The sequence below is a fragment of the Taudactylus pleione genome, unplaced genomic scaffold, assembly GCF_031769625.1.
Source record: "Taudactylus pleione unplaced genomic scaffold, aTauple2 ptg001990l, whole genome shotgun sequence".
Classification (NCBI taxonomy): domain Eukaryota; kingdom Metazoa; phylum Chordata; class Amphibia; order Anura; family Myobatrachidae; genus Taudactylus; species Taudactylus pleione.
Genome location: NW_028286386.1, coordinates 8,773,207 through 8,795,408, shown reverse-complemented (window position 1 = coordinate 8,795,408; position 22,202 = coordinate 8,773,207). Strand labels below are relative to the sequence as shown.

Below are 22,202 nucleotides of genomic sequence, written 5' to 3'. Positions count from 1 at the left end.
AGAACAAGTCGGACAAGCTCAAGAAGTTGTTGTGTTTTTTTTTCTTATGTTTTTTGATTTCCTCTTATGAAGTCGGTGATCTAGAAATCCTGGTCATCAGAACCAAGAGAGCGTTTATTGTTCACTTTGACATTTTGTTCTCTACACCAGCATTTTACACAAATCAAACAATATAGTCTTGCTTGTGGCTACAAATACTAAAATTAGCAGGAGGTACAGATGGAAGTGTACCTAAAAACTGACGGCAATGCTCTCTAGCATCTGTCTGGGGGAGGTTATTCTAGTGTTTGCGTAAGAATAAGAAATGGACATTTAGGTTTCCTGCTCACATTATAGTGACTGGCCAACCCCTGAGTACAGAGTAAATACACGGTCAGCAATGGCTGTATTATATAAATATATCCTTTTTATTTTTATGTTCCTAGTTTAGAAGGACGGGTGAAGCAGATTGTTCACAAAGCATTCTGGGATTCTTTGGAGTCAGAACTGAAGGAAGATCCTCCACAGTATGAACATGCAATCAGGCTTTTTGATGAAATAAAAGAGGTAATTTATATTTTATGTATACATATAAAAAATCTACAGTAATGCTGTTGATAGTGTGTCAACGGGACAATGCCGACACTGTTGTAATGTTCAAGCATTTTAACTGTCGGCATTATCACTTTAAACATGATGCATTACTATCATATTTAAAGTTATAATGCCGACCCTGTTAAATTGCTCTTAATAACATTCCAACCATGTGCATTGTCCCGTCGACATAATGCTGTCACTGCATTCCTGTTGACTTAGTAACTACTTCCCATATTTAAGCTGTTGTATACTTACAGTACTTCATATTTGCTTAATGTTTCTTAATTAAATTTCACAATTTCAAAGCAGAACTAATTTTTGCATAAAGACGTCACCATTTGTCTGCCCCGTACCCTGTAATATCCCATTAGAATTTCTGATGTGGCCTCCAAATCGCAGTTGTGACAGGCAAATGCTTATTTATGTTTGTTTTCCTTTAGACAGCTGTATAAAAATGTAATACTATACGAGGGCTGATTGAAAAGTAATGAGACTGATTTATTTTTTTTTAACTCAGATCCTGTGGAGTAATCGGATTCTGAACATTTTTCTTTTTCAAAGTAGCGTCCTTCACATTCAATAAATTGCAGCATTTAAAAAACGATTCAAAGACGTGCAGTAGATTGTTTTGTGACATCACTTTTAGGGGTAAATGTACTAAAGTGAGAGTTTTTAGAAGTGGAGATGTTGCCCATAGCAACCAATGAGATTCTACTTAACATTTAACTAGCACCTTCTAGAAGATAATGGATAGAATCTGATTGGTTGCTATGGGCAACATCTCAACTTCTAAAAACAGTCACTTTAGTAAATTTACCCTTTAGTGTTGCAGCTGTGGCATTTTTCACTTCATCTGTTGAGAACTTCCTATCACGCAGGTTTTTTCAGGGTTGGGAATGCACAGAAATCGCAGGCCTATAGGGTGTTCCAGTTCTGTCCCATTAATTTCAGTCAGGGCTACCATCTGAAATTTTGGGGCAGGGCCCCAGTGTGTTTCTTCAGTCCACAGTGTGTCTCTCTAGCCCCATTTTGTCTCTACAGCCACCTTCTGTGTCTCCAATGCAGCTTCCCAGTGTCTCTCCAGCCCCCTTCTATCTTTATAGCCTCAGCATGTCTATCCAGTCCCCTTCTGTCTCTATAGCCCCAGCATATCCCTCTGGCCCCCTTTTGTCTCTATAGATCCTGCATGTCTCTCACCTCTGTTTTTCCAGCTGCCTTCTGTCTCTATAGTCTCTCCGGCCCCCTTCTGTTTCTGTGCCTTAGCGTGTCTTTCCAGCCCCTTTCTGCCTCACCGACTCCAGGCCAGTGTCATTCACTTACCCTATCTTCTCTTCCAGCTGTTCTTCACGCCACGGCTCCAATAAGCGGCATGACGTAATGACGTCAGCCGCTGCGCCGCAATAAAGAGAAAAAACTTTATTGCTCGCTGGAAGGAGAGGGACCAAGCGACAGGGCTCCCAGGACCCCATACATGTCTGTCACTAGCACTGTGACTTGGCCAGGCACGGTGGAACCAGGGGCTGTGGCATGCCACTGATGGGAAATGGGGCCCAGCGGGACCTCTCCTGAGCTCCCAGTGGGCCAATCTGTTCTGGTAGAATGAGCCAAGGATGGACCCCCTCTCTTTCCGGGCCCGGGACTTCAGTGTGTTCCCCCCCCGGGGGTGCCTAACCCCAATCCCTCCTTCCCATAGCCTAATTCCAACCCCCCCACCTGCGGCTGTCCGCTTCCGCCGCCCAGCTTACCTTCGCTCGGTATGCTGGGTGTTGTGCTCCTGGCGTAGGGATAATGATAGGCGTCAGGATTTCGACGCCTATCATTTGTTCCCTCTCGGGATTGCACAGTCGGGAAGCAGGCAGTCGGCATTTCGACCGTTTGCTTCCTGTGCGCATCAAAGACTTTGCACACCAAAGGAATCGCACTGAATTTTTTGGGCAGAGACAAATGCGTGTTTCCATACACTGGGCTTTAGGATTCCAGATCATAATTGCAAATCCACAATTCGTCACACGTCACAATAGATGTCAGGAAATCGGGTATCCTCTCTGATGTTAGAACAGTGGTCTTGCACGATTCAACTCGTTATAGCATCTGCTCTTCTGTAAGATTTCTGGGTACCCACCTGTGTCACATGCAATGCATTTTCAGTTTCTTTTCACACAATATGCTGAACACGCTCGAATGAGATGCCAAGTGAAGCCGAAATTTCGCATTAAAGTCTCCCGCGCTTCGTCAGTCACTCGCGTATTACCGTCTTTGAAGTGCTTCCACCATCTAAATACTGTAGCACGGCTAATTGTTTCTCCACCGTAACATTTAATGAGTTGCATTTCCACTTTTTCCAAGTATAACACAAAATTCAATCGCACATCTCTGACGTAATCTGACACGTCTGCCTCATCCACCATGACAAAACGTACGAAGATCTTCCACTCGCTGTGGCCAAGCATAGACGACTACGACAGTACAGCCGAAGGTCAAGACACAGCGATGTATGAACTTCACAATAACAGCATAGCGTTGCCACGTCTATCTATGGGACAGAAAAACAGAGGCAATCTCATTACTCTTCAATCGGCCGTCTTATAATTGTGTGTGTGTGTGTGTGTGTGTGTACGTGTACTTTGTTAATGGTTTTTTATTTCTTGTAGATTCTGCTCTCCTTCTTAACTCCAGGTACCAACAGGCTACGCACCCAAATCTGTGAAGTTTTGGATGTAGAGCTAATAAGACAACAATGTGAACACAGTACTGTTGATATCCTGAAGCTTGGCAGTTATATCATTAATATCATGGCAAAGTTATGTGCTCCTATCAGAGATGATGATGTGAGAAAGTTAAAGGCCAGTGGTGACGTTGTACAAATGCTGAGGTTAGTGTACTATGTTTTATCTTTGTGTGGGCACATCTGTATGTGTGACAGTGGAATCTAATAGATTGATCTATTGCCAATGTGAAAGCACTTAAGGAGGGCACAGTTAGGGCCTGATCCTAAGTTGGCAGCAAGGCAAACAAAATAAAGTAACTTCATCTGGACAAACCATGTTGCAATGCAAGGGGTGCAAATACATTGAGTTTTTTTACCTGCACGGTAAATACTGGCTGCTTTTGCGTGTGTTCCACAAATGCTGGACAGCTTTATTTTTGCACTAATTTTAGATTTGAATTTGGGCACACTAATCCAAATCTCTTTGCACATATTAAATGTGCCCCACCTGCAGTGCAACATGGCTTTACCAAGGTGCAAAGTGACTGACTTGCTTTTTTTTTTTTTTTTTTTCCTTTCTGTGCTCCCACCTCTGTATTAGTGCAATAGTCTGCGATTGTAGCTCCATAGCCGCTAGATTTAAAGTGGCAATTAGTTTTAAGGCAAAGCCAACTTTGGTTTTGCCTTTAAAACAAATTGCTGCTTTAAATATAGCTGGTATATCCTCAAAATCATGTAGTTGCACGCAAATTTCATTACATATGGCAAAAAAGAAGTGCAGCACTCAGCCTGAATTAGTTTGTGTCAGTTAAAACTTTTTCTTAATAATATATGTATCAGAAAATATACAAAACTGCACATCTATATTAAGCTTTTAGGGACTGCATGCTTACACCTTATGGACCTAATTTATGCATTTATGCTGATTATTGCCCATTAATGCATTGTCTTTATATTCGTGATGCTGTGCAATCGGTTTAGTATAGTTAGACATATATTAAAAAAAAAAATTAAAAAAATTCTGAGGCATATATTGATAAAAGCTTGTAACTGACTCATTAACTAATTCAGGCTGAGCGCTGCACTTCTTCCTTTTTTTTTTTTTTCTTGTATTTTTTTTTTTTTTTAGTGGGGGCAGAACCACTGTGCGAGCAGCTACCTGAATCAGAAGTGTGTGGAGCTACTACATAGCGCACCCTTATCTTTGTCATTTCTATTACATGTGGGTTGAAGTCATTGCCTGACAAGATTGTCCAAGCCTCTGTTTATATACAAATTTAAATATCCCAGTCTGATGTTAGTTGGCCAGTTCCAAAAAGATCAGAATATATGGGCACTGCTTTCTGGTGGTTGCATTTCTTGTTCTGAACTGCAATTCTTTAGTGCATACGATGAACTAACATAAATGTAATAATGTACTTTTTTCTGATGTGCTCTAATATAAAACTGTGTGTTAAATGCAGCGCAATGGATGCAATTTGTAATTTTGGAGTGGCAAATCACATCCATCTATATTGCAAGTTTTTTGCCTCATACCCCATAGATGTGTGCAGGAAAACTTGTGATGTGAGCGCTGCCGTAACTGGCTGATGGGCACAACTGGGCATTGCACATCATCGGCAAACAAATTACCCCCAAAATGAATGCCAGAATAACACCCCCGTTCTACTAGATGTCGTCATTGCTGAACTTTTCTAGCTTATTCTTTTCTAGCTGTCCGAACGTGATTATCTCACATCAGGAACCGCAAGTGCAGAGTTATTAATAGCATTTCACTCGTCTGGTTATAAAAGGAGTGACCGAAGTACTGCAGATGTATTTCTGTCCTCTGTACAAGTACATTCAGTCTGTTACTCTTATATTTAACTTGTGTTTATAACACTCGGCTGCACATACGTAATAAACTAAAGGGGCACTATCTTTGCAGTGTTGTTTTTTGATGCTTAAACTTATTGGTAGGAAATCGCTGTTTAAGTAAAACTTTGTATTATTGAAGACTGCCGTAAATAGGACATAGTTTGGTTTGTGTTGTATACTGTAACAAAACTTTATCAGAACCTCTATATACCCCTGCCTGTACCTTCTAAAGTCCTTCCTATAAACCTCTAAGGATGACGCTAATTTGCGTACGCAGTCATACAATAAATAGAGACTCCAGACTCAGAACATGTGGTTCCGAAGCACAAAGTATTATTCAAGTAAAAGTGCAGTCAGTTACACGCTATGATCTGTGTACAATAAGCGCAAATAAATACAATCAGAGAGAGGCAGAGCGAGAGGCCCAGAGAGAGCCACAATTTAGACGCAAAAGGAAATTATACAGACCACAAGTACAGTATACATACGCAGGCGCTTCCGGACCCGGAGATAGGCATCAGCAAGAGACCCCTAGTCATACAGCGTTCAGCATGAAGACTGAAGACCAGCATTCGTGGACTCACATTTATACCCCCCCAGATTAAACAGGACAATCGGGAAGTCTGTTGCTGATATCATTGGTTCCCAGAGGAGAAGCATATGTTACAGCACATTTAACAGGCTGGTTCAAATAGACTCTCCCTGACTCTAACAGCTGGGGATCTTTCTAATCACGCCCTCTGTAACATCCTAACAGTTCATGAAATAAAACAATTTGGTTGCTTGTAGGTTCTGTGCTCCATAACTTGAGTTTGCATGATGCGATCTCTCCACCGATAACACCAGAATGCTGTAAAAAGCATACGCATCGGAACAAAACCAAACACAACTTGCTTATCATGTATAATACCTTAGTTATCAAATACCTTTATTTCTCAGTATGTGAGCTGTGGGTGTTCGGGGTTTGATATAAGGACGCTAGTTATTAATGGGTGAGATTTAAGTGCATAATTTCTCATACACGAAGTGAACATCCAGCAGTGTGGATTGCTGAGGGTTGTAGTTCCACATGCCTTCTGTCAGCAGGCCCCCACCTGTCCTGTGTTCAAAGGAAAACAAACCTCTTTTGTTCTCACAGACTCTTGTGTGAACTGTGAATCAAGCTGTGAAGTTGGGGCCATCCTGTCTAGGATTCAGACAAATCCAATTGTGTAGATCAATGCCTGGATTATATTACAATTGCCACAACTATACTTTATCTGCATCCAGGGTTTCCCAATTTGTATGTAAAAATACCCATTGTCTATTCTATTTACTTTTACTCAGAAAGCTTGTTTTTCCAGTTGCCCTTGGTAGATTAACAAAAACATTGCCATCTGTTCTTAGCACCTGAATTGTAACTTGAAATGACGCTGGTCATAAAATGGCGTCTTGCAGATTCTTGTTTCTAAAATGGAGTCTAGCTGCCATTTGCAAGATGGCGTCGCGCACGCTTCAATTTTAAACTGATCTTGTCTCAGCCAATAATCCAGTTTTGACAACTGCAACTATTATTATTGTTGATCATGTTATCCTGCAGTCTTATGCTGCACACACACGTAAAAATTTTCTGTAAAACCATCCAACTAGTTGATTGGTTGGAATGAAAATCTGGTAAGGTATGAAAGCAAATGACAATCAGCAGTTTGCTCCCAAATACCGGAAAATGGACAAAAACTGTTGTTTGAACAAATTGTTTAGATCAAACTAGGGGTGAGCGGGTTCGGATTTCTGAAATCCGGAGCCCCCCGATCCCAGTCAGGCTCAACTTTACCGGCCTGACTCTGATCTGAAATCGCAGCAAAACGTCATCATCCCGCCTTCCGGGTCTCGCGGGTTTTGGATTCTATGTAAGGTGCCCGCGTCGGCACCATTTTCTCACTTGGCTGTGGACAGTGAAGAGGGAGGGTGGGAGTTAGGAGTGGCTGGGCTGTGTAGTGTTGTGCTGTGCTGCTGTTGTCCATAGGGGCTGTGTCCACTCCAAAGTCCTGTGCAGTGTCCCAGTCCTAAAGGGGTGCTGTAGTGTTGTCCAGGGGGTGCTCTGTCCATCAGGGGTGCTCCCCCCAAGTGCAAAAAAAATATTTTTTTCTGTGTTTGTGAATTGTGTGCCCTGTGGCTGCACGTGCATCAACAAAGGAGCAGCGCCAAGCGTACGCCTGTGTCCCATAAGTAAAGGGCCGGCTGGCTTGTCCGTTAAAGGGTGCTGTAACCCCCAAAGTGCACTCCAAAAAAAATTTTAAAATTTTTTTTTGTTTGTGAATTGTGTGCACTGTGGCCGCACGTGCATCAACAAAGTAGTGCCAAGCGTGCGTCTGTCTGTTAAAGGGTGGTGTAACCCCAAAAGTGCACTCCAACACAAAAATAAAATATTTTCTTCTGTGTTTGTGAATTGTCTGCATTGTACGTGCTTCCTCAAAGCAGCAGCGCCAAGCGTGCGTTTGTCTGTTAAAGGGTGGTATAACCCTCAAAGTGCGCTCCACAAAAAATAAAAAAATCCTTTTTTTTTTCTGTCTTTGTGAATTGTGTGCTGCACGTGCATCAACAAAGGAGCAGTGCCAAGCGTGCGCCTGTGTCCCATAAGTAAAGAGCTGGCTGGCTCATTTCTTAAAGGGTGGTGTAACCCACAAAGTGCACTAGTCTCCAACAATAATAAAAAATAATTTTCTGTGTTTGTGTGCGCCGTAGCCGCACGTATATATCAATATAACATAAATGGAGGACCAAACTTTCTCCGATAAAAATAAAATAGGGAAAGATCAAGAACTACTTTCTCCTAGTGCTGAAGCTGCTGCCACTAGTCATGACATAGACGATAACATGCCATCAACGTTGTCTGCCAAGGCCGATGCCCAATGTCATAGTAGAGGGCACATACAATCCCAAATGACAAAGTTCAGGAAAATGACCTTAAAAAAACATTTAAATCAGCTGAAGAGAAACGTAAACTTGCCAATATGCCATTTACGACACGGAATAGCAAGGAATGGCTAAGGTCGATCCCTAGTATGTTCATGACTAGTGGTTCAGCTTCACATGACGATGGAAGCCCTCATCCCGCTAAAAAAATCAAACGAGTTAACCTGGCAAAAGCACAGTGAAGAACTGTGCATTCTAAGAAGATATCACAAATCCCCAAGGAGAGTCCAAGTGTGGTGGCGGTTGCGATGCCTGACCTTCCCAGCAATGGACGGGAAGAGGTGGCTCTTTGCACCATTTGCATGCCCCCTGCAAGTGCTGAAAGGAGCACCCACAGTCCACTTGCTGATATGCAAATTGAAGATGTCACTGTTGAAGTACAACAGGATGAGGATACTGGTGTAGCTGGCGCTGAGGAGGAAGTTGGTGAAGAGGATTCTGATGGTGATGTGGTTTGTTTAAATCAGGCTCCGGGGGAGACAGTTGTTGTCCGTGGGATGAAAAAGCCCATCACGGTCATGCCTGGGCAGAAGACCAAACATTCCACCTCTTTGGTCTGGCAATATTTCTATCCAAATCCGGACAACAACTGCATTGCTACGCCTACCGCTGCTGCTGTTGCTGCTGGGAGTCGTTCATCATCCCAGAGAGGAAGTAGGAACACCACTACTTTTACTAAACAATTGACCCTCCAACAGTCCTTAGCGAGGAGGATGAAGTACGACAGCAGTCATCCTGAAGAAAAATGTATAACTGAGGCCTTGACTGCTATGTTGGTGTTAGACGTGCGTCCGGTATCCACCATTAGTGCAGTGGGATTTAGACAATTGATGGAGGTAGTGTGTCCCCGGTTCCAAATCCCGTCTAGATTCCACTTCACTAGGCAGGTGATACCGAGACTGTACAGAAACGTCAGAAAAAGTGTCCTGAAAAATGCGGTTGTACCCAATGTCCACTTAACCACGGACATGTGGACAAGTGGAACAGGGCAGACTAAGGACTATATAACTGTGATAGCCCACTGGGTAGATGTATCACCTTACGCAGCAACAACAGCAGCGTCACCAGTAGCAGCATCTCAGAAACGCCAGCTCGTTCCAAGGCAGGCTACGCTGTGTATTACCGGTTTCAGTAAGAGGCACACCGCCGACAACCTCTTAGAGAAACTGAGGGAAATCCTCGCCCAGTGGCTTACCCCACTTAGACTCTCCTGGGAATTTGTGATATCTGACAACGCCATCAATATTGTGCGGGCATTACATCTGGGCAAATTCCAGCACGTCCCATGTTTTGCTCACAATAAACTTGGTGGTGCAGAATTTTCTGAAAAGCGACAAGGGCGTGCAGGAGACGCTTTGGGTGGCCCTGAAAAATTTGTCCACTTTCGCCATTGAGCGACTGCGTGCCGAAGACTGGAGCGCCAGCAAGCACTCTTGAACCTGCCCCGCCATCACCTGAAGCAAGAGGTTGTGACGCGGTGGAACTCAACCCTCTATATGCTTCAGAGGATGGAGGAGCAGCAAAAGTCCATTCAAGCCTATACATCCACCTATGACATAGGCAAAGGAGGGGGTATGCACCTGACTCAAGCGCAGTGGAGAATGATTTCCGTGTTGTGCAAGGTTCTCCAGCCCTTCGAACTTGCCACACGTGAAGTCAGTTCAGACACTGCCAGCTTGAGTCAGGTCATTGCCCTCATCAGGCTTTTGCAGAAGCGGCTGGAGAAAGTGAAGGTGGAGCTAAGACGGAGCGATTCTGGGACTTGTGGATGAAGCCCTTCATTCGCTTTGCCAGGATTCCAGGGTGGTCAATCTGTTGAAATCAGACCACTACATTTTGGCCACCGTGCTCGATCCTAGGTTTAAAGCCTATGTGGTGTCTCTCTTTCCGGCCGACACAAGCCTGCAGAGGTGCAAAGACCTGGTGAAAACACTGTCAGCTGAAGCGGAACGTGACACGTCAACAGCTCCTTTTTCATTTTCTCTCACAACTGGGACTGCCAGGAAAAAACTTAGGTATCCTAAGCAACCCGCTGGCTGTGATGCAGGGCACGCAGGACCAAGTTTGGACATCTGGTCCGGCCTGAAGGACCTGGCAACAATTTCTGACATGTCTACTGTCACTGTATGTGATACTGTCACCGTTGACAGAATGGTGGAGGATTACATCGGTGACACCATCCAAGTAGGCATGTCAGACAGTCCGTACCTGTACTGGCAAGAAAAAGAGGCAATTTGGAGGCCCCTTTACAAACTGGCTCTATTTTACCTGAGTTTCCCCCAACTCCAGTGTGTACTCCGAAAGCGTGTTTAGTGCAGCCGGGAACCTTTGTCAGCGAAAGGCGTAGGAGGTTGCTTCCACAAAATGTGGAGAAGATGATGTTCATAAAAATGAATTATCAACTCTTCCAGGGAGACCAGCCTCCAGAACATACAGAGGGACCTGTGGTGGTGGATTCCAGCGGGGACGAATTAATACTCTGAGGATGAGGATGTACACAACACTGAAGAGGGTGAGGAATCGGTGGATGAGGATGACATCTTGCCTCCGTAGATCCAGTTTGTGCAGGGACAGATTAATTGCCAGCTTGTTTTGTGGGGGCCCAAACGAACCAATCATTTCAGCCACAGTCATATGGCAGACCCTGGTGCTGAAATGATTGGTTTGTTAAAGTGTGCATGTCCTGTTTATACAACATAAGGGTGGGTGGGAGGGCCCAAGGACAATTCCATCTTGCACCTCTTCTTCTTTTTTTTTCTTTACACTATGTACTGTTTGGGGCCTAGTTTTTCAAACTGCCATCCTGTCTGCCACTGCAGTGTCACTCCTAGATGGGCAACGTGTGTGTGTGCCGCCCACTCGTATCGCTTAGCATAGTCATCCAGCTACCTCGGTGCAACCTTTTGGACTAAAAACACTATTGTGAGGTGTTCAGAATAGACTGGAAATGAGTGGAAATTAAGGTTATTGAGGTTAATAATAGCATAGGAGCAGAAAAACCCACAAATTCTGTGATTTTAACTGTTTTTATGCTTTTTTTAAAAAAAATACATATCCAAAACCCAGAACCCAAAACACGGAAGGGTGGTTTTGGCAAAAACCAATCCAGATCCAAAACACGAAGAAAGATCCAGATCCAAAACCAAAACACAAAACACGAAAAGTGGCCGGTGCACACCCCTAGATCAAACATTTAACAAACTTGTCTGACGGCCATTTTCATCTGTTTTCTGGCATTTAGGAGCAAATTGATGATCATTTACTGCCATACGTTACCAGATTTTCATTCCAACCAATCAACTAGTTGGATGGTTGGACAGAAAATCTTTACGTGTGTATGCAGCTTTAAGTCTGTCTCTTACACCCAACCACCCAATAGGTGTCTGTATTCCTCCTATTTATCTTAGAGTGGTGTCTACAGTCCAAATGTTCAGAAGGTAAATCCTGATCTGCCGGAAGATGATGGGGCAACACTCTCACCCTTAATACTCGTTTCCACTTTTATTTTTGGTTTGCATGATGGAGCTATACTTGTAATGAGACAAAACAGCCCCACATACAGTATGTAATGGAAAAAATAAATATGGCACCCTTCCTTCCCTACACAAATCTTTGACCAGCACAGGGTGATGAGGAATGTTCCCCATTGTTGGTGCCTCTATTGCACGGGTGCAAGCAAGAATAGGAAATAATCCCCTATGGGCTGCTAGCTTTGTGCTGAAACAATCTTTTGTAGTGTCAGAACATTTTGTACCTGTGCTTTAGCTAAACACGAGTGTGTATGAGCCATAATAGAGAGCATCTAGATTCTAGCAAATAACATAACTTATCCGCCAGGTTTATCTGGTTTTGCCTATGCTCTACTTGGAGCTAGCAAATTGAAACCTTTGACATTGGCCAAATGATGCAGCATTGAACATAGAGGGTGAACTCATGACCATTCCCCTGAAGGCAATCTGATGGATATAGTATTTGTAAAATCGGTCTTGGAGGTCGTTTTCAAAGCATCGGATGTGCAGTACAAATTTGGCTTTGAACTCGCCGCACACTTCTGTTTTCACAAGTGCAACTATTGTCGTTAATTTGTGAGATTTTACAATGCTCCTCAGTACCGGACAGTGGGGAAAACGGAACAGAAATAATCCACAGTACTGGACAGTGGGAAAAACAGAACCTAAATAAGCTACAGTACTGGACAGTGGGGAAAACATCCAGTCTAAAGTGACCGGATGGCAGATTTTGATGGACTCTTTGCATGAAAATCTGTTTTATTCTACCTTCTCCCATAGCTAGTTATTGGAGGCTTCTGCAGATAGTAGGCATACAACATACTGTGTAGGACTGTCATCCAGAAGCACCTGTGGGTAACATGGTGTTCTTCCACTGCACTCTGTAATTGCGGCACATTTAACCTCTTGCAAAAAAACACAATGGTGCGGGTTAGTTGTTGCTTATGTTTTGCATTAACACGTCACTCCTACATACCGATTTTCTTGGTCTTCTTCAGGGATGTCTTTCATGTGCTGGACCTCATGAAAATGGATATGGTTAATTACACTATCCAGAACATTAGACCACAGCTTCAGCGACAGCTAGCAGAGTATGAAAGGGTCAAATTCCAGGAAATACTTGAAAAATCACCTGGTACGTATGATCAGTACCTCAGTTCTGTCCAGGAGTTTGTGCGAGTTCTGTGTAATGAATTGTTATTATTAGTATGTTGGCTAATTTGAATGAACAAATGTTTTTGTAATTAAATGTAAAATTTTACAAAACCTAAGCATTGCAGGGGTGCAGTTAGCCCCAGCATTCCCAACACTGATTTCCCAAAACTCTGCTATATGTGCTTCTGCTAAGGAGACCATCACAATGGCGGCATCACTGTGTAATGTATTCCAGAATGGCCAAAAAGGAGCTGCCTAGCCTTCAGGCCATTGCAAATCTCTGCCGCCACTCTCAGAGCAGCCCAGCAGACAGTCTGGGGGAGTCACACTCTCACATGGCGGTCTTATTTTAATTGCCATAAAAGTAATTATTTAAATTGGAGATGTTACTTTATATAGTGGTTGCAGTGATAATGACCATAATTTGACCCATATTTATCATTTTCAATTTATAGCCTTTTTTTGCTTAGAAATATACACAAAATTAGGCGCATTTACAGTAATATATCTTGCCTTTTAAAATGTATTGTACAGCAGGTGTTAATGTTCACGTAAATGTGGCTCTTGCAGACCAGCCCGTAAGTGCCTTTACATGTTCCAGGAGATGTATCTTTTGCACCTGCTACAGGGAAAAATTAAGTACACGCTGATAATGTCTTGTTGAATATGCAGCACATATGCCATCAGTGTAGAAGTCTACACATCTCTAACCGTATGGCTCTACATATGTGCAGAAATGTGCTATATTTGCAAGCACTTTTCTGTTATTGGTTCAGCATTGGATATCCCCTCCCCGTCTTTTTATGAGAAAACGCCATCAAGGTGTTTACGTGGATATATTTATACGGAAACATTCTCTGTTAGGTTCCTTGTAATATGTTGGTGCTATATAGGCTGATACAATTAAGTTGTGATAAATGGAATCGGTATGATATGCTATCCCGATGGTTGGTATCCCCCCCCCCCAACCCTCCCATCTGGTAGCCTAGCCCTAACCCTCCCTGTTAGTGTCTGAACCGAAGTCCCCGTCCTTCGTGCCTAAACCTAACCCTCTCCCAGTGGTGCCAATGTTATGGGACAATTAAAAGGGTTTTTGGAAGGTGTCTTTTCTTTTTTTTTTTTTTTTTTTTTTTTGTACTATAATTTTTGTATCTTATATTTGAATTCTACAGCCAAATAGTTCTGTCAAAATATAAAACTGTTCATGTTAAAACCATATGTTTGTGTGGGTGTAGTGTATTACCTACTGTCTTCCTTTTGTCCTTTTGTTTTTTTTACAAAGCAGCTACTGCGTGTTTGTCAGATCAAGGGCAGAAGATTTATATTTTGTTTCATTAAATCTTGTTTATGTAACGTGATTATTTTACTCTTTTGGTATAAAGAACAGGGCTCTTATGAGCTGCTTGCTCGTCCTGCAGAGAGCACTCAACCCATCTGCATCTGGAAGAGCCCCAGTGCATATTGCCACTGACCACTTTAGCAGTCATAACCTGGGTACACCTTTAACAATGTGTACCCAGCCGACCTATCGTGCGACGGGACCCGGTGAGGGTCACTCCAATGTTTGCAGCGACATTGCGGTAGCAGGGGCCATGCTGCATTTGGTAGCATGGCCCTCGCTCACTATGTTGCCTGACTGACCTGCGGGTGTGTGCATCATCGGTGACATTGAGTGTACACACTAGACTATGTTGCCGACATCGTCTGATCCAGCCAGATCGGGCGACATATCGTCTAGTGCAGTGTTGGCTAACCTTGACACTCCAGCTGTTGTGGAACTATATATCCCAGCATGCCCTGCCACAGTTTTAGCATGCCCTAATAGCAAAACTGTAGCAGTGCATGCTGGGTTATGTAGTTCCATAACAGCTGGAGTGTCAAGGTTAGCCAACACTGGTCTAGTGTGTACCGGTCATTACGCTATAGTAAAAAATTATATATAAATACACAGCAGGTAATGCACAGTAAAGTATACTCAAGTTCACAAAAAGTGTTTTAGGGGGGGAGAAAACACAAAACTTAATTTCATCAATATTATAATACACATTGTTCGTCATGCACAAAACTGGAGTGTCAGAAAAAACAACTTTATCATATAAAGACTGAATTTGTCTGCATACTGGGCCTGATTCAGCGATGTAACAAAGCTGATATTTAAGCAGTTGACTGATTTTATAGGTAAACTGCGCATGCATGTAAATCGCACTGCACCTGCGTAAAGGTACATTACTGATGTCACATGCAGCAACTTTTTACCTGTGTAATTGACAGTCGCGACCATAGGGTTGCTCCAGTCAATTATCAAAGTATCTGCGAGCGATGCTGGGTATTTATACGCAGCAGCTTGGATTTGTGATGCAGTCTGGGCATCTCGATACATATCATGCGGCTGCGACATTTGTATATTTTTTTCACAGCCGCTGCGTACAAAGACTCTGTCGCATTAGTGTACATCTTACAATCGGGCCGAATGTCTCAAATACCCAGGTACCTGAGATTAATCCAGAATTCTTAAAAACAATCTTGCTTGTTAATAAATAATCTGCCAAAAGGATATGGAGAGATCTCTAATATAGCCAACCTTCAATAGTGACTCTTGCATAGGAATCGAGCAATGTGTCGATCTTAATTTTTTGCGGAAATGTAAAAACCCTAAGGAATTCATACCAGACAAAATAAAGCCGATCAGGCAGGTTTAATTGTAGCAATTTTCATCATTCCCTTGTGGCAAATAACCCCCCAGACTGATTAGAAGAATTTTATTTGAGACAACTTCCAATAATCAGCAACCACCAGTCATGGGGAAGGAGGGGTACAAATAAAAAAAAAATGTAGACCGATGACCACAGAAGGGGACACAGACAGACACACAGTGGAGGAAAGTAAAAAACTGCAGACACAATAGGTGAGATTACTCACATTACTGCCTTCTCTGTCTCTGCGGTGCTTTGATTTGCCCATGGAGAGAAAGCCGGAGAAGCGAGTTGAGGACAGGACACGCTCTATTCATCCCTGTCAGTGCAGATTATCCCACCTGCAAACTACTTTTCACAGGCAGACTGTTTATGAAAGCAGTACTCAGATGGGAACCACAGCACCTGTGGGGTGCCCTAGACTTCCAGGGCACCTTACAAATATACTCCCCTGCTGACCACTCTGCATGTAGAGTATGCGGCTCAGAAATCTTGGAAGTTACTGAGCTGCTTTAGGTGTCTCTCTTTTCTGCAACCATTGCATAAAGAGAAGATACATTACATAATAATTCGTAGGCAGTCCTTAACCCTTGCTGACAGTTATCCAGCAAAAGTAAGGATTCATTCATTCCTCTGGGGAAGGGGAGATTCTTAATTCTGACTAATTGGTTAAGAACTCATGATTTAAAGAGTACTACAGTGTAGTAGATTATTAGTGTTTTAGTTTATATCTGTGATATGAAACCTGAAGCACTGAGTCTCTGCATTACACAGGCCTCTAAACTTCAATGGGGCCACACAGTATTCTTACTCAGGAATACATTAAAATAAATGAAGTTATCAATGAAAGAGATGCCTATTTCTAATAGATAAGCAGACATTTTATAAAAGTGTTAAAAGGAATAATAAATATCAGGGCCGTAGCTAGGGTAGTGCGGCCGGTGCCATCGCACAGGGCACCGCAGGGCAGGGGGCGCTGTTTGGGCCTATGAAATTTCTGTTTATTATCATTATTGCTTTTAGCTTCCTCTTATTTCATCCCCAGCATCTCCTGGCCTCTCTTATCTCTTCCCTGGGCCTTCCCCATGAAGCCATGGCCCTTTTTTGGGTGCATTATGTCCCTTTGAAAAATGAGGGGGTGCCAATGCTCTTTCTAGCACAGGGCACCAAAAAGTCTAGTTACGGCTCTGATAAATTTGACCACAACACAAGAAGGACCTGGGGGTTGAAAATGAAGGCTCAGAGGGCCACATGTTGCCTGTGGTTTGAATCCACGCCAGTTTTTGAAAGCGTAATTTGCAAGTGAACCAAATATATCTTAATTTAGATGCTCTCAATCAAACCACCGAATGGATTCGGCAATCTCTTGAAGCTGCAACAGAAGATAGATCCCAAAAGAGCACATCTGGTGAAAATGGAGTAACTATGGAAAGCCTGAGCCCTACCCTGGTGCTAAACAGCGGTTTTGTGAAACTTTTGCATATGGACTATAACAATGTTGTGCCAGAGGTAAGTGACATCTGCCGCTCTTCAAGCATTTCTTTCTGTAGACTGGTGTTCAGATTAAGTTTTGATATTTAATTCTGTTGTAACAATCTATAGTTAGTTCTTCACTAATTTTTAATTTTGTTTTTTCCCTTCTGTCCAGACTCTTCTTACAGATGATTTGCGTATTCAAGAATTAAAGTACAAGTTGCACCAAGTGAAATTGCTAGCCTGTGTGTGCCTCATTACTCAGAATACTCTCGGCTCTGTGTGCACCACCAAATTTATTGAACAAGTCAAGGAAATTGCAACGATTCTTCTTCAAGGCATAAACATCCAGTAAGTGGTAATCTTACTATTGCCAAAGTCAGATATACTAATGTTTTTTGTTTTTTACTGCTAATTGGGCAGCAGAGTATTATCCTAGTTATATCAGAAGTAATTGTATATTTTTGTTATTCTTCCCCCAATATTTTCAGAACCTTTAATTTGAAGGAAGCCCTCATTGGACTAAGCACCAAAATATGCTTTGAGATGAACAAATTCTTGGCCGAAAGTGTGCTTGGCACTGAGGCACAGGCTATCCTCACAGGGCAGATCTGCAGCCTAACAGAGAAAGACCATCCCATTTACAACTTGATCGGTAAGTTGCAGAATAAATGTGTTTTTAGCTTAAGTGCTCCTCCTGGTAAAAATAATTGTTTTCGGGGTGTTTTAGGGCCATTATTCTATAGTATTTCTGACACAGAATTGTGGAGGACTGTTGACCAATATCACAGAATATGCCCATAAAGTTTTAGACCTAATTGGCATTTAAGTTTGTTTCTGATCCCCAGAAGAGTTGAGTAAGGTGAATGGACAGTAACATGAGTTATCATCCAGCTGCGATAGTTTTGATCTGGATTGTTGATCAACCAGATCATTTAGGTACGGTCACACGTATCACAGCGGTCCAGCCTCTCTAACAGATGGGCAGGGTCAAACAATGTATGGACTGGTTGACATTATAGCCAATTACCTGTTTTAGTATTACTGAATGACTTCTGATTTGCTGACCGTTGCATTAGGATCACAGTGCTGTTCTATGCCTTCCCATTGTTTTATTTTGACAGAGTACGTGTCATTATCCACATTAAATGCCATCCTACTAAACTCTTTCTTAAACTGTAGCTTTCTAGATTGCACACAGACTTCAGGGTAAATGTAATATCTCAAACACAAAATGGTGGAGGAGAACTGCAAACGCATATACGCCTTAAACACTCTTTTGAGTATGGTAATAATGGTATTTATAATAAAATCCTAAAACTGTATATATAAAATAACAATATAATACTGGTATCCTACAAATAAAAAGCAATTTCATATAATGTGCTATATCTCCTATATCAATTCAACCACAAAATGAGCTATAGATAAGTATAGACAAACCAACTAAGGCCCGTATTCAATGTGAGCCGAACTGCGATAATTTAACGCGGCCTGGACTTAACGCTGCCTTCGGCTGTTTTGTAGGCGTTAAAGTATCGCGTGCGTGCCCGCGTATTCAATTTGAAAGTAGGCGAAAACTGGACCCGGCGATACTTGGATCGGCGTTAAAAAAAACGGGAACTTTTGGGAAATAATCCTAGGACCCCCCTAAAGATGTCCAGACATGGGGGATCACTATGGGTACCCCCATTTTGGCTCCAAAAGAAAATTGGGTTTTTGAATAGCCGTGGCAGGTGTTTTTTTTTTTGTTTTTTTTAGTTTTTTTTTGTAGCCCGACTTTGAAGAAGTGATGCAGAAGGGCACTTATCTTATCTTATTTTTTTCGTTTTTAAAAATGGTCCCATCAAATTTGGGGTACATGAAAATAGGTACTAGCATATTTTAAGTCCCAAAACGCATTTTTTTTTTTAATTCTGCAAAAATGCACCTGCCACGACTATTTGAAACCCCGACTTCCTTCAGGAGTTAAAAATGGGGGTACCCATAGTGATCCCCATGTCTGCACATGTTTAGGGGGTTCCCTGCAATATTTCCTGAAAATTCCCATTGTGTTGTACCTGTAAAAAATAGAAGTTAAAAAAAAATGACATAAGGTCCCCCCCAAAAGCTAAACCAACCCCAGGCTTGCCAGCCAGTGGTGGTTTCTAAAAATATGGGGAACAAAATGTGTAGGGTTCCACCGTATTTTAGAAACCAACCCAAGGCTGCAGTGACCAGTTCTGGTTTTAAATATAGGTGGAAAAAAAAAAACGTGGGGATCCCTCCTATATTTAAGACCAGCACCAGACCCAACCGACTGGGGTGTAATACCATAGCCCGGAGACCCAATCACCCGGACTCCAGGTCCAAAGCATTAGCACCCCAAATCGGTCAGCGCAAGCCGGTGATCTCGGGGGAGTCGGGGACCCTCCAAAGAAGGGTCCCCCCCCCCCTCTGAGCACCACAGGCTAACGCTGAAGCCCGGAGCTCTTCCCCATACCCCTGATTTGGTGGGTATGGAGGTAATGCGGGGGCCCTATAATATAAAACTATTGTGTTTTACAGTGGAACTACAAGTGCCAGCATGCCTGCCATTTTGCACTTGTGGAACAACAAGTGCCAGCAGACATGTGGCACCTGTAACTTCACTGTAAAATATAAAAGTATAACTTTATTACACACACCTACCCATTCACACATACTTACCTATGCCAGATGTGTCTGTCCCCTTGTCCAGTAGAATATCCTTAATGAATGGCTCTGCAAAGAAAAATTCATACTCTCCTATATCCTGGCGTTGGTCTCCGCAGTAATCCAGGAACTTGGCAAAACAAAAAAACGAGTTTACACGACCCACACAACAGCTATCGGTATGTGTGTTGCCACACATACTGATAGCTCCTGAATGCCAGCTGACGCACGGAGCTGGCACGTCCCGAGAGCCAATCAGCGGCCGCTCTACAGTGGGTTTTACAGTGGAACTTGTAGTTCCACTGTAAAACACAATAGTTTTAAATTATTTGGCCCCTCCATACCCACCAAACCAGGGGTATGGGGAAGAGCCCCGGGCTTCAGCGTAAGCCTGTGGTGCTCTGGAGGGGAAGCGAGTCTTCTTTGGGGAGTCCCCGACTCCCCCGAGATCACCGGTTTGCGCTGACCGATTTGGGGTGCTAATGCTTTACCCGGTGATTGGGTCTCCGGGCTATGGCGTTACACCACAGTCGGTTGGGTCTGGTGCTGGTCTTAAATATAGAGGGATCCCCACCTTTTTTTTTTTCCACCTATATTTAAAACTAGAACTGGTCCCTGCAGCCTTGGGTTGGTTTCTAAAATATGTTGGAACCCTACACATATTTTGTTCCCCCATACCTTTAGAAACCACTACTGGCTGGCAAGCCTGGGGCTGGTTTGGCTTTTGGGGGGGGACCTAATGTAATTTTTTTTTTTTTTTTTCTTACCCCGTTTTTTTTACAGGTTAAACAAAACAGGAATTTTCGGGAAATATTCTAGGGACCCCCCCTAAAGATGTGTAGACATAGGGGATGACAAATGGTACCCCCATTTTTAACTCCTGAAGGAAGTCTGGTTTGTAATAGCCGCGGCAGGTGCATAAATGCGGCTTTGAATAAGGTGATGCAGGAGAGCATTTAGAAGTTATTTTTTAGGGCAAAACCACTATGCCCATCAAATTTGGGGTACTTGAAAACGGAATTCAGCATATTTTAAACTTGCTAATGTGACTTTAAAAAAAATCGTGCAAAAACCTGCAATCAAAAAAACACTTGGGGCATACTTGGGGTACCCCCCGCCCCCCCCCCCCCCCCCCGAGTCAAGTTCGCTAGTTTTTAAGTTTATACCACAACTTTTTTTTTTTTTTTCCGCCCCTTTTCAAAGTCAATTTTTGGGGTGTCCTTAAGTTTTTTGGTTTTTTTTTACACAGATTACCTTTGGGGGACTGTCTGAAGGCTGCACGGGGGTTCCCGAAATGTTGCACCCCAATTCTGCACTTTTTACTGCCTGTCATTCATAGGCGATACTTTACCGCCTATTACATTGCATTTACTTTCCGCCTAGGTGGAAAGTCTTTGAAATTGAATACGGGGTAAAACCAAAACAGGCGGTAATGACATAATCGGCGGTAAATTACTGCGAATCCGGACTTAGGGCCGTATTCAATTTGAGGCGTTAAGAATACGAAGTATTCTACTTGGCAACAAAATGTCTTCTGAGAACTTTGTGATACAAAATGTCCATATAACTTGAAAAGAAGATTTTTAGGTCAGTGCCTGTATATGGAACGATCATATCTGGAGTCCACCAGTGTTAATGATCGTAATAACGTGAATATAGTGTGTTACTCACGCACAGGAGCTGATAATATTCCAACAGGTATGAGCCCAGGGTATAACAGGAGTCACCAAACCATAAGATGGTAAATCTATTTGCAGAAAACAAATTGCATGCTCCGGCAGCGCAGTGGGACCGCATGCTGTTCATTATTTGATGCTTTTTATTTGTATGATACCAGTATTATATTGTTAGCATTTTATATATACATTTTTAGACTGTATAATAAATACCATTATTAACCTACTCAAGAGTGTTTAAGGTGCATGTGTTTGCAGCGCTCCTCCACCACTTTTACTTGTGATATTCTGTTTTAGAGAGTTGTGGCAAGTACTCTCAGGTGGCGAGCAGCAGCTCTCACAGGTGACTAAATCAGTGCTACCTGGCGCCTGGTCTATTTTTCTTGGGGTAAATGTAATAACCTGCAAATATCAGCAAGTTCCATGCGAAACTGTCCGATGTTTTAAAGTAGCAGTTCTTTAAAAGGTTAAATCAACCTGGTTTTTCTTTTTTAGATGCAAGAGGTCTATAAATAAATATAGAGGGTGCTGACAAGAGGTAGTTCTCACAGCAGCTGTAACACGGAGACAGTTAATCTCCAATAGATATGAAAACAAAACAAAATACAAGACAGCGCTGATTGACAATTGATTTGACACTTTTATTGACTAAAAAAAACTTAAAACACTAATATATAAAACCATACAAATCGGCATTGATGTAAACCCTGGAGCACTAATGGTGAATATAGTCCTCAAGCAATAATGGTATTAGACAGCAAATGTTATCCTGGAATATTGTTTGTTCAAGGCAATCCAATTGAACAGCACACCAGTGCTGTATAGTTACCCACTAAATGAAGAGGTCCACACTGTCCTGAATTAGCGATGGTCCCACACTGAGGTATGACCAACGCAGATGATCGGACCAGATGGTTTAGAGTGGGTG

At 42.7% G+C, this 22,202-nt stretch overlaps 1 protein-coding gene across 2 annotated transcripts in view; it reads left to right on the top strand.

Moving 5' to 3' along the window:
* TCP11L2 (t-complex 11 like 2) overlaps window positions 1-22,202 on the top strand; it is a 30,720-nt gene that overhangs the window by 5,664 nt on the left and 2,854 nt on the right. For both annotated transcript variants that reach the window (XM_088465450.1, XM_088465449.1), the window contains 6 exons: window positions 426-546; window positions 3,228-3,448; window positions 12,603-12,739; window positions 16,780-16,961; window positions 17,101-17,276; window positions 17,417-17,580. In XM_088465450.1, coding sequence (XP_088321576.1) covers window positions 426-546; window positions 3,228-3,448; window positions 12,603-12,739; window positions 16,780-16,961; window positions 17,101-17,276; window positions 17,417-17,580 — 1,001 coding nt within the window. The remainder of the gene's footprint in view (window positions 1-425; window positions 547-3,227; window positions 3,449-12,602; window positions 12,740-16,779; window positions 16,962-17,100; window positions 17,277-17,416; window positions 17,581-22,202) is intronic.